The sequence below is a fragment of the Salvelinus namaycush genome, chromosome 26, assembly GCF_016432855.1.
Source record: "Salvelinus namaycush isolate Seneca chromosome 26, SaNama_1.0, whole genome shotgun sequence".
In the NCBI taxonomy this organism is placed as follows: domain Eukaryota; kingdom Metazoa; phylum Chordata; class Actinopteri; order Salmoniformes; family Salmonidae; genus Salvelinus; species Salvelinus namaycush.
In genome coordinates, this window is record NC_052332.1 from 29,343,891 (window position 1) to 29,357,274 (window position 13,384).

Genomic DNA, 13,384 nt, shown 5'->3' on the forward strand with positions numbered 1-13,384 from the left:
CCCTTAGAGGGATTAGTATACTGTAGCGGTTCAATTTCCATGTGACCATGTATAATTTGTGGGATATGGTTTAGGCATAATGAAATAAGGGTACATTGTCAAGCTTGTTATATCCTGGCATTTCAGTGATTTGGGAATTTCAATTAAACCTTAGTGATCTGGTCACTTGAGCGAATTGTTAACTAAAACCTGTATCCTTTTCAGTCTATCTAGGGCTGAAGGAGCCGGCCTGGTTTGAGCTTATCCTTAGGATTCAAGGATCCAGGAAGTTGAGATCGAGAGGAAGGGACGTTCATCATCAGCACCATGGCGTCTGAGGGAGTGGCCGAGCTGCGTGATTGGCTGTTCCTGCTCATGCTCTGCCTGACTCTGTTGGCCGAGGTGCTGGAGATTGCTGCAGCCACAGGGTACGACCAGGAGGGAGACCCAGTATGCCCCTCTGTCTGTCGATGTGACGAGGACTTCATCTACTGCAACGACCGTGGCCTGAGCTCTATCCCCCCTCTGCCCCCCTCTGCCACTGTGCTCTACCTTCAGAACAACCACATAGACAACGCCGGGCTCCCCACCTCCCTGGAGCGTCAACTCACCATCCGAGTGGTCTACTTGTATGATAACGAGCTGGATGACTTCCCCATGCACCTGCCCCCTTCCCTCCGGGAACTGCACCTACAGGACAACAACATCCGTACGCTTCCCCGCGCCACCCTGGCCCGCATGCCACTGCTGGAGAAGCTGCACCTGGACGACAACTCTGTCTCCACCGTCAGCATCGAGGACCAGGCCTTCGTTGACAACCCACGGCTGCGCCTGCTTTTCCTGTCACGTAACCACCTGTCCAGCATCCCTTCTGGGCTCCCGGCCTCTCTGGAGGAACTGAGGCTGGACGACAACCGCATCTCCACCATCCCCACCCACGCCTTCCGTGGCCTCTCCTCCCTGCGACGCCTCGTTCTGGACGGGAACCTCCTGGCCAACCAGCGCATCGCAGACGACACCTTCTCCCGCCTCTCCAACCTGACAGAGCTTTCATTGGTGCGTAACTCCCTCCTGACCCCGCCACTCAACCTGCCCAGTACCCACCTGCAGCGTCTCTCTCTGCAGGACAACGCTCTGATCCACATTCCCCGTGGCTCCCTGGATGGCATGAGGAGGCTCCAAAGACTGGACCTGTCTGGCAACAACCTGACCACCCTGCCTCGGGGCCTGTTCAAAGACTTGGACAACCTGGGACAACTGCTGGTGCGGGGGAATCCCTGGCACTGTGGCTGTAACCTGCGCTGGTTACATGACTGGCTGCATGCTAGGGGTAACTCCATCACGGTGAGGGGCCTCACCTGCCAGGGGCCTGACAAGGTTCGAGACATGGCCCTTAAGGACCTGACCAGTCAGATGGAGGAGTGTGAAGTCCCAGGCATAGTGGCTGTCGGGGCTGGGGCTGGGGTCGGGGCCACAGGAAGTGAGACCAGAGACAGAGGGGGTGGAGCAGAAGTAGGAGGGGTTGCTGCTAGCTCCACCACCCTCGCCCCTCCACAGGGCTCCCTCTTCACCCTGCGCTCCAAGCGGCCCGGCCTGGGGCTACCAGACTCTGGTCTAGACTACACACTGGGCAGCAGTGGAGTAGGTAAGAGCCTGGCCCTGAATGTCAAGCCCTTGACCCCAGACAGCATCCGTGTCACCTGGAGCGTGGCCCAGCCCACCTCCTCCTTCAGACTCAGTTGGCTGCGGCTGGGAACCAGCGCTGCCATGGGCTCCATCACAGAGACCCTGGTGAGAGGAGACCGCAGAGAGTACCTGCTCACCTCCCTGCACCCCCGCTCCAGCTACATCATCTGCATGGTGCCCCTGGCAGCCAGCTCCAGGGGTAAAGGAGCCATGGCAGGTGGAAACACTGACTCAGATGAAGCTCCAGTGTGCGCTAAAGCTGAGACATCAGACCCCAGTCAGCCAGATGTGGGCCAGGAGGACAACCAGGACCCTGAACACATGGCTACTCTGCCTCTGGCTGGGATCATTGGAGGAGCTACGGCCATCGTCTCTCTGGCGCTCATAGTTGCCGTCTTTTGCTGGTACAGGCTTCGGGCCGGACGCCTGTCTTCTCGTGACCACTACAGCCGTGGCAGCTCCAGAAAGAGCAAGCACTGCAATGACTACATTGAGTCAGGCACAAAGAAGGACACCACCATCCTGGAGATCCGAGGCCCAGGGTTCCAGATGACACCCATGGTTACCCATCAGCCGTTGCAACCCATGCCCCTCCGGGAGGATTACATCATCCACACTATATTCCCCTCCAATGGCACCGGCCTCTACAAAGGTGCCCACCAAGTGTCCAATGCAGGGTATGGCACCAACCGTGGCTATAGAGAAGGAGGGATCCCAGATATAGACTACTGTTACACGTGATAGTCCTGGCCAGTTCCACACTGTTCTAGATGTACTGTATAGATGCACAATTTTTTTGTAAGCATGGGTTCTTCTGAAGCACCCCCTTTTGTGCCTTCCTCTTCTAGTCTCCCATTCCAGCTAAGCCTGCTGTTCACTGCACTGACACTATTTGATTAATTGGTTGGGATGCCTGCAGGAAACCGCTACTGGTACACAGCAGCAGGGACTAACGGACGTCCCATTACAGGTGTTGATACGGACTGCTTCTTCACACCATTAGTAATGGTCAGTGTACTTTTTCATCACTGCTCCCTCTCTCAGTGAGACAGTCAAATTATGTGCTGTGTTGAAACGGCAAGATATTTTCACATACAGTACAGTTCCATTTCAGGGCATATGTATGGAACGTCACACTAACAAAGCTGTAAGGTTAAAAAGTCCTGAAAGGGTCAGAGAGACAGACTGATATGCATCCCTTGCCCACTGGCCATATTTTGCCCTCTTGGCTCATCCGTTTAAATGCCTCAACTATCCTGATGTGCCCATTTTGTCCTATCAGTTACCTGAAGACAGGGCTCTTTAAAGCTGTGAATGGTTATTTTTCAAACGGCCCACATAACCGCTTGTCTTAAAGCAGACTAGTTGTAGTCTGATCCAGTGGTTCCACAGGGTGAGGGTCTTGTCAGGGCCCAGGGGTGGCTGTCCCTGAAGATATCCTTGATGACTCTGGCTAGATTCTATAACGGAACAATGCATTGAATTCAATGCAGCCCAGGCTTGTAGATACTTTACTTAGATAGACATCCACTGATCAAAGCTAGTCCCTCATTGCTACCCTTATTTATTGGTTTTGTTTTCGGTGCGTTTTTTTGTAGCTGGGCCTTGACATTTTTGATGGGGAAATTACTCTAATTTCACCCTTGATGGGGATGATGGATTTGTTGTAGGTCATTTTTGAGCAAGAAGAAGATTTAAAAAATAAATAAATAAACTCTAAAGATTAAAATTCTCTTGACTGCACCAGCGTGAATGTTGATGTTATGTACACCTCTTCAATGAAAACTATCTGAAGCAAAAGAGACATTATCAGTTTACAAGACAGAACTTGGTTAATAATAGAGTACCCTGCCAAGACTGACAAATCGCTACTTTGAGACTTAAGAGTCAAACCTCCATTTCTCCCTCTGTGTACTTATCAAGTTACCTTAGAAGGTGGTGGTGTTCTGGTGAGAAGGGGGGCCTCCGCTTGGTACTAGATGGCTTTGTAGTTGTTCACTAGTGGGCCGATTCCCAACAGGACAGAGGACTTCTGTGGAGCATCCTGTGGACAGACACAGCAGTCTTGTAAGTGTGAACCAGAAAATTAGTATGTAAACAGCTTAGAGGATATCAGGTAGATTATCAAACCGTAACACTGTGGACCTGCACTGTGGGAGGGAGTGAGTAGGTAGAGGATCCGAGGAGGTGGGGTGAGGCGACAATGGGGTGAGTTCTATTTTCCTTTGTGTGGGCACTGATGATAATTCTCTGCTCAGCAGGGTTGGGCATAATTCGAATTGAAGGCAGTCAATTCAGGAAGTGATTTGAATTTAAAACTCTTGAAATAAATAGCTTTTCAGTTTATTGAGAAGTCATTGAAAATAAATGCCCTTATTTAGATTATTTGATTGTAATTTTAGTTTACTTCTTGAATTGACTGCCTTCATTTCGAATTGAGCCCAACCCTGCTACTCAGTCCACTTCCCCTATACCCAGAAGCACTACAAATGTAAATGAATCAGCACTTACAGCTACGTAACAGGGAGTGAATGAGGGGATAATGACAGACAGGGAGACCTAGAGAGACACAGAGGAAAAGAGAGCGACAGATTCAAATGCAGAAGACAACACAGAAATGATGGCTCTGGAACGACGGAGTTAACCCATGCATAAACCTGTTTGTCATAGCCTGCTACTCCACATTGCTTTAATATTCTCCATTGCTTGTTTATCACTTTACTGTTTCCATGGCGGAAACAAATCGTGATTCCTTGGCTGTTTTGTCTGTTAGGATTTCATAGTAGGTTGACTGTCAGACAAAATGTCAAAGGAGCGTTAATTTTATTTTGAATACAACATGTGAAACTGGAACAAATGATGCTGTTGGTGGCAGGTTTTTATTTGAGAAAATATTGATAAACATTTTATTTTAGATTTTTTTAGTTTATTAATTTTATGCTATTACCATGACATCCACTCATTTCCACTTTGAGATACCATCCACACCTGTCTCCACAGGAAAAACAAAATACTGAGCCTTTTAAAAGTGTGCACATTTTTTGTGGTAGGGTCCCTATTGAGTGTACACCTTCTTTAGAAATCAATTCTCAGAGAGTGGTAATAACACAGTATAATCTATCACATTACAGCAACAATGTCGCCATTTCACCATATGTAAGAGCACAAAAAACTGTTGAAATATATATATTTCATTTTTTTAAGTAACCACACATAGGGGTAATAGTGAGGGGAAGAATCATATCACAGCTAACCAGCTTACATACAGAAACCAGGCCTGCATGTTTTACTGTTACTCCCTCTCTGCCTATTACTCGCCCTCTCTCTCCTATAAAACAGAGTGTATTTATTTGGTATGCAGCTATTACGGCAGGTAGCATAGTGGTTAGAGGGTTGCACCAGTTACCGCTAGGTCGCTGGTTCAAATAAGCCGTCAAGGTGAAAAATGAGCAAGGCACATAACCCTAATTTGCTTTACTATGGCTGACCCTGTAAAACACCAAATTTCACTGCACCTACAGTATGTGATAATATATATATTTTTTAAATGATTGTTTCTAGTTGAGCTTGCATGGCTAGATGTGTATGTTTGAGAGAAAGGGAGTCAGAGAGAGAGAGAGAGAGAGAGAGAGAGAGAGAGAGAGAGAGAGAGAGAGAGAGAGAGAGAGAGAGAGAGAGAGAGAAAGAGAATACCACAGTAAGTATGCAGATTGTGTGCATCTCAGTCATCGCAGGGAGCACTTACGGTAATTTTGCTTCATTTTTTTAGACCATCTGCCGATTTTACTTCTCTGTCGACTCGACCAGCAGTTGGTGTTTGTTTGTGTGTCAGATTGTGTGGCTCCTGCTGACTCAGACCAGCAGTTGTTCCACCTGCAGCCCATTAACACAGATGTCTTCCCTTCCCTGCTGCGACTGCCCTGGCTCCACCGAAAGGCCCTGTTTGCATAGTCTGTGTTTCTAAAAAAAAATAAAACACTCCTCTCTGTGCTCAGATCGATGCTAGCTGCACAATAACAGAGAGCGAAAACAGGGTCAGCTGGGGATCCGTCACCCAGCACACTTTCTAAAGCTTTCTGGGTGAAATGGTGCTCATCATTATCATCATTATCATCAATTATTGCACATTCCCATCCACATTCAGCGCGCCCTCTTCATGCCCCTTCTCTTAGTAGAGTGCCCATCACCCAACCCACACAAGAGTTGGAAGCCTTTGGTATGCTGAGTGGATCCAGGTTTCCGGCGCCAACTTGTGCCACTTTCACATCATGTCGGAAACTTGGAAACTCTTGAGATTTCCGACTTGCTTACTCATTGTAGAAAGATGATACCCGAGTTTCCCATTTGGGAAGTATCAGAATCAACCAACAGGAAGCTCTACGCAAATAACTTACGTTAATTTTAACTCTGAGGTCCCGAGTTTCCAACATGACATGAACACGGCATAACACAGGAAATTCAAGGCAATGGTCTGTGGTTTTATGCTTTAAAAAATAATTTTTATGTTATTTTTTTGTCTACCCCTCCATATTTTTCCTGTGTTTTTTGTAAGTTGCTGCTGTTGAACATCGCTCGCTCTTCCTTTGTTGGACTCTGTGTTATACTGAGAAAAAATGAACTATTTTGTATAAAGGTTGTCTCTTTTCAATGTGATTAAAGGGGAAATGTGCAAAGCCTTGTGGCACATTTATTTGTGTGTGTGTGGAGTCCATGTATTTGTGTGAGTGAGTGTGTGTGTTACTGTGTGTGTTTCAGTCTGTCTGTCTAGCATTAGTGTGTTTGTGTCTGTTTGAGTGTACCTGTTCCTCGTTAAAGTTGTGTCCTAGCACACAGGGGTCTAAACCAAAGCCAAACAGCTTGTTGGCTGTGGTACAGATGTATCGATTTCCACTGCTTTGGCCCCATCATATCCCACAGGCAAATACACACACACACACACACACACACACACACACACACACACACACACACACACACACACACACACACACACACACACACACACACACACACACACACACACACACACACACACACACATCTACACAGCTGATAGACCTACAATGATTACCATTACACTCATTGTCCTCTCTCGCTGTTCTTTATTTCTCCCCTGTTCAAAAACAAGCAGTTCCTAGAACATATGGGCCGGCATTAACCTGCTCTCACATTCATACTGGCCTGTTCATGAGCATCTTTAAACTGTGTCCATGGCTGCTGGATGCACTAATACTGAAGGGACATTGTCACAGCAATGCTGGCTGACTATGAGTAACACTATGAGTAACACCCAGTAGAATTAGTCTACTGGGACAATAAGCAGCTAAGAACAGTATGAACCTTCCGATGAACTCATTTAGTTGGGAAAATAAATGTTGTTTATGTTTTAAGGCAGCTGTTTCTTTCCTCTAGTTGTCTGCCTAGCTGGTCTGAAAGAGGGAGGAACCATTTTGGATTTGATAGTCTGAGGCAGAGGTGTACACATTAGCGGTATGCATTACTGTGGATTTAGTCCATTGAACAATCCTGACTGCAAAAGGAAACAAGTTGGGCAAATATACAGAGACATGCAGGCCCAAGGAAACAGTAATTTGTACAGGAGTTACGTTGTGTCCCCCATCCACCCCTCCTCTAGAGGACAGCCTAAGTGCTCCAGGCCTCATGTCTTTTATAGGATTTCCAGGGCACAATATTAAATAGAAGCATGTCAAAAGGTTGAAGGGGTGGGGGGGGGGGGGGGGGGGGGGGGGGGAAGTGAGACAGGGGCGAGCCAATGTCACTGTATTTCCTATCTTTATTGGGAGTGACACCAGCAGCCCTCCACTCCACCTCCTCCCCTCTCTGTATGGATTAGCTGAGAGTAGGGGGAGGTCAGTAGACATGCGTCTCACTTCTTTCCCTCTGTCTCACACACTCCATTTGTCTCTGTCTCTTTCTATACCCCACCACCCCATCCACTGCCTCTGCTTCATCCATCCATCCGTGATTCCCCTCCTCTTTCCCTCTCTCTCTCTCGTGTGGAATTTCTCTTTGTCTGTCTGTGTGTGTCCTTCATTTGACATACATAAATCAATCAGTCAATCCAATTTTATTCTGAGCAAAGCCCAACGGACTTTCTTTCGAGCCATTGCTCTGGAAAAGTAACGGAACCCAGTGTCTAATTACGTTCCAAATCATATTGCCATTGTGATCGTGGATTGAATTAAGATATACAATTTTGCTTGATTCTTAGATACAGTGCAAACGATTTGTTGTAAAGAAGTCAAATTAGGAGAAATAAAGCGCAGGTACAAGTTCTCGACCGCATCAAATGCAATTGTAATAATAAGTGTGTAATCAGCTGTGTTGGTGTGTAAGGCGGGTTGAGGGTCACCCGACCTAAGCAAGCAGTCTGGATGGGGACTGACTCGCTGGGAAGGGACGGCTGTGGCCTGCTCTGACTGCACGCTGGTTTAGACAGCTCAGTGTTACTGCCTAAGCACATCTAATCAAATTATATTTGTCACATGCGCCGAATACAATGGGTGTAGACTTGTGAAATACTTGCTTATGAGCCCTTCTCAAAATAATAATACAATTAAAAATAGTAACACAAGAGGAATAAAATACATGGAGCTATATACAGGGAGTACCAGTACCAGATCAATGTGGAGCTATATACAGGGAGTACCAGTACCAGATCAATGTGGAGCTATATACAGGGAGTACCAGTACCAGATCAATGTGGAGCTATATACAGGCAGTACCAGTACCAGATCAATGTGGAGCTATATACAGGGAGTACCAGTACCAGATCAATGTGGAGCTATATACAGGGAGTACCAGTACCAGATCAATGTGGAGCTATATACAGGGAGTACCAGTACCAGATCAATGTGGAGCTATATACAGGCAGTACCAGTACCAGATCAATGTGGAGCTATATACAGGGAGTACCAGTACCAGATCAATGTGGAGCTATATACAGGGAGTACCAGTACCAGATCAATGTGGAGCTATATACAGGAAGTACCAGTACCAGATCAATGTGGAGCTATATACAGGGAGTACCAGTACCAGATCAATGTGGAGCTATATACAGGGAGTACCAGTACCAGATCAATGTGGAGCTATATACAGGGAATACCAGTACCAGATCAATGTGGAGCTATATACAGGGAGTACCAGTACCAGATCAATGTGGAGCTATATACAGGGAGTACCAGTACCAGATCAATGTGGAGCTATATACAGGGAGTACCAGTACCAGATCAATGTGGAGCTATATACAGGGAGTACCAGATCAATGTGGCGCTATATACAGGGAGTACCAGTACCAGATCAATGTGGAGCTATATACAGGGAGTACCAGTACCAGATCAATGTGGAGCTATATACAGGGAATACCAGTACCAGATCAATGTGGAGCGGTATACAGGAAGTACCAGTGTAACGGATGTGAAATGGCTAGCTAGTTAGCGGGTACGCGCTAGTAGCGTTTCAATCAGTTACGTCACTTGCTCTGAAACCTAGATGTAGTGTTGCCCCTTGCTCTGCAAGGGCCGCGGCCTTTGTGGAGCGATGGGTAACGATGCTTCGTGGGTGACTGTTGTTGATGTGTGCAGAGGGTCCCTGGTTCGCGCCCGTGTCGGGGCAAGGGGACGTACTAAAGTTATACTGTTACACCAGTACCAGATCAATGTGGAGCTATATACAGGGAGTACCAGTACCAGATCAATGTGGCGCTATATACAGGGAGTACCAGTACCAGATCAATGTGCAGGGGTATGAGGTATCAGGATATGCACTGAGTGTACAAAACATTAGGAACACCATCCTACTATTGAGTTGACCCCCTTTTGCCCTCAGAACAGCCTCAATTTGTCGGGATCATGAACTCTATAAGGTGTCTAAAGTTTTGCACAGGGATGCTGGCCCATGTCGACTCCAATGCTTCCCACAGTTGTGTCAAGTTGGCTGGATGTCCTTTGGGTGGTTGACCATTCTTGATACACACGGGAAACGGTTGAACGTGAAAAACCCAGCAGCGTGGCAGTTCTTGACACACTCAAACCGGTGCGCCTGGCACCTACTACCATTCCCTGTTCAAAGACACTTACATCTTTGTCTTGCCCATTCACCCTCTGAGTGGCACACATACACAATCAACTAGCTCTCACAGCTTCGCGTCAGAATTAAACATTCATCCATGTTTTTCAAACATCAAATTTAGAAGTTGTTGCAAACATAACATTTCAAGTTGTTTAAGGTTAAGTTTAGGCATTAACTCCTAATTTTGAAGGTTAGGGTTAAGTTCTGGCATTAACTCAGAAATCTTAAGGTTAGGCATTAACTCAGAAATCTTAAGGTTAGGCATTAACTCAGAAATCTTAAGGTTAGGCATTAACTCAGAAATCTTATAGTTAGGCATTAACTCAAAATGGTTAAGGTAAGGGTTACGGTTTATGATAGAAAATCTAAAAAAAAGTTGTTGATGCTTCTGATTCCAAAGGTTGCTAGTTGAAATCCATCGATAGAAAGTAATTTTGGAGATTTTAGTTTTAAGCCTATCCCAAACCTTAACTCTTACCTTAACCATTCATAACCCTATCCCTATCCCAAACCTTAACTCTTACCTTAATCATTGGAATCAGAGGCAAATGCTTACGCCCATCCACAATGCCGTAGCAAATCCAGAACCGATTAAGGTAACAGCGCTCACTGATGCCCCTAGTGGCTGGTTTCCACGTCATCTCCCAACGTCGTCAGACATGGATGGATGTTGAATACTGACTTGTATCATGGGTGATCTGGCTGTACACAATCCTGCATCTACACTAATTGAAGTGGATTGAGCAAGTGACATCAATAAGGGATCTTAGCTTTTAACTGGATTCACCTGGTCAGTCTATGTCGTGGAAATGTTTTGTACACTCATTGGATAATAAGAGTAAAATAAAAAACAGAGTAGCAGCAGCATATGATGAGTGAAATGGTGTGTGTGTATTTGTGTGTGCGTGTGTATGTGTATTTGTGTTGTGTCCGTATGTGTGTGTGTTATGTGTTTATGTGTGCGTATGTAGTGTATGTGAATGTGTGTGGGTTTGTGTGAGTGTCAGTGTAGTGTGTGTGAGTGAGTGTGTATATAGTGTGCATATATAGTCTTGTGAATGTGTATATAGTCAGTGCAAGATAGGGTCAGTGCAGATAGTCCAGGTAACCATTTAATTCACTATTTAGCAGTCTGATGGCTATTTAGTAGAAGCTGTCTCAGAGCCTGTTGGTCCGAGAGCCGATGCTTCGGTACTGTTTGCCGGACGGTATCAGTGGGAACAGTCTATAGCTGGGGTGTCTGGAGCTGGGGTGTCTGACACTGCCTGATATCGAGGTCCTGGACAGCAGGGAGCTAGGCTCCGGTGATCTACTGGGCTTTCCACACCACCATCTGTAACACTTTGCGGTCGAAGGCAGTGCATTTGCCATACCAAGTGGTGATGCAACCAGTCAAGATGCCCTCGATGGTGCAGCTGTATAACATTTTGAGGATCCGAGGGCCCATGCAAAATCTTTTCAGCCTCTTGAGGGGGAAGAGGCGCTGTTGTGCCCTCTTCATGACTGTGCAGGTGTTTGTGGACCTTGTTAAGTCCTTAGTGATGATCTCTTTCGATGTGGATGGGGGCGTGCTCTCCCCTCTTTCTCCTGTAGTCCACGATCAGCTCCTTGGTCTCGCTGGCGTTGAGGGAAAGGTTGTTGTAGTGGCCTACCACCATTGTGTCATCAGCAAACTTGATGATGGTGTGGGAGTCGTGCGGGGCCTCACAGTCGTGGGTGAACAGGGAGTACAGGTGGGGACTAAGCACACACACCCATGGGGCCCCCGTGTTAAGGGTCAGCATGGCGGAGGTGTTGTTGCCTACCCTCACCACCTGGAGCCTGCCCGTCAGGAAGTCCAGAGTCCAGTTGCAGAGGGAGGTATTCAGTCCCAGGGTCCCCAGCTTGATGAGCTTGGGGGGGACTATGGTGTTGAATGCTGAGTTGTAGTCTATGAACAGCATTCTTACATACACACACACACCTTGCTGTACCTATTTCATGCTTTCTTGGGCCCATCTGGATGATCAACACCACACTGATTTAGTGCCAGCCCCTCTCTCCCCACTCCAGGAGCCCCATTCATTACAAAAGCCAATGCATTAATCCTCATGCTTTCCTTCACGGACAGGGCTGTCGGCTGATCGATACAGCAGGAATAAATCAATTGATGCCACTGCCACACAAACTGACTCTCCCCCTGTCCCTACCCACAACCTTCCCTGTTGTTGTTTCGCTCCCCACCTCCTCAGCTCTCAGGCTGACCTCTCGTCTGCCTCTTTGTCATTACAGTCACCCCTTCTGCTCTGACAGCATCACTGCTTTCAGGATCCTGTGTTCACTATTCTCTCAGTGATTCATGTGTTTGCTTCATGTCATTACATAGCATCACATCACATCAAATCCCATGTAATTTCACATATCACATTCTCTCCACCCATCCTTACCACTTCTTTGGGTGATGTTGCTCTCTTCTCTTTTGACACCGCCTCTCTAATTTGTCACCTCTACTGCAGACAATCTAGCTGTGCAGTGAGCTGTGAAAGACTCTCTCTCGCTCCCTCACTCACAAATGCATGCACACCAATATACACACACGCAAACACATACACGGACATGTATATACAGACACTCGTTCTTATGCTGACACTCATACACACACCTGCTCTCCAATTTCATTATCTGTCACATAAAAGTTATGTAGGTTGATTCAGCAGCATTTGGGGCATAGGGTGATGGGACATAATACATTTTTATGAATAGGCAGAGTCATGGACATATATATATATATTATTTTTTTTACAATATTTCTCTCATGTAGAGCCAAACTTTCATTGCCATTTTCATTAATCTTTTCTGACCAAGCTATTCAGTGTGTTTTCTAAAGGGCTTGGAAATGGCACAAAAACACATTTAGGATGGGATCATTTAGACCAGGGGTGTCAAACTCATTTCATGGAGGGCCGAGTGCCTGCTGGTTTTTGTTTTTTCCTTTCAATTTGTGTCCAATTAAGACCTACACAACCAGATGAGGGGAGTTCCTAACTAACCAATGACCTTAATTCATCAATCAAGTACAAGGGAGGAGCTAAAACACTGAGACATTCGGACCTCTGAAAGAGTTTGACAGGTGATTTAGACTATTGGCGTATAGCAGCGGGAGACAACCTTGTTCACGGTTGCTGGTTTATGTCCGGCTCGTCCCAGCTTCCCACCCACCCACACACACAGTATCTCTTACTATGGTCATCATAAATTACAAACATTTTTTCAAAGAAGAATCCAGGGGTTGTGCCGGCAACACCCAGCAGTGTACGCTGAGCGATGCTGAGCTCCTGCTGCCATCAGCCGACATACAGGGGTAACTGCACCTCAGCAAGGCATTGCAAAGGATTAATGACAACATAACAAAAGGATCCTACATCACATGTGCTTTAGAAAATCCACACTGTTGCTGCATTGAACTGTGATGGCAAGCAGATAGATGAATTAAGTAATGATTATATGATAATTTATGATGAATCATAAACTTCCAAAAAAGCCTACAAAACATCCAGTGAAATCGGAAATATCAGCATTACTTTAAATGTGTTCATCAACATGTTGTCCTGAAACTCAATGCTTTGTTGGGGATTAGGACTGATGTTTA

General features: G+C 46.3%; 1 protein-coding gene across 1 annotated transcript; it reads left to right on the forward strand.

Annotated features, from left to right (window-relative positions):
• Window positions 1–306: 306 nt before the first annotated feature.
• LOC120020913 (leucine-rich repeat transmembrane protein FLRT1-like) lies at window positions 307–2,406 on the forward strand. Its single transcript, XM_038964534.1, has one exon. It carries the CDS (start codon window positions 307–309, stop codon window positions 2,404–2,406), a length of 2,100 nt encoding a protein of 699 aa, XP_038820462.1.
• Window positions 2,407–13,384: the final 10,978 nt, after the last annotated feature.

What these genes read in the sequence shown, in the direction of transcription:
- LOC120020913 (XM_038964534.1), top strand. Translation starts at nt 307, where the DNA reads ATGGCGTCTGAGGGAGTGGCCGAGCTGCGTGATTGGCTGTTCCTGCTC.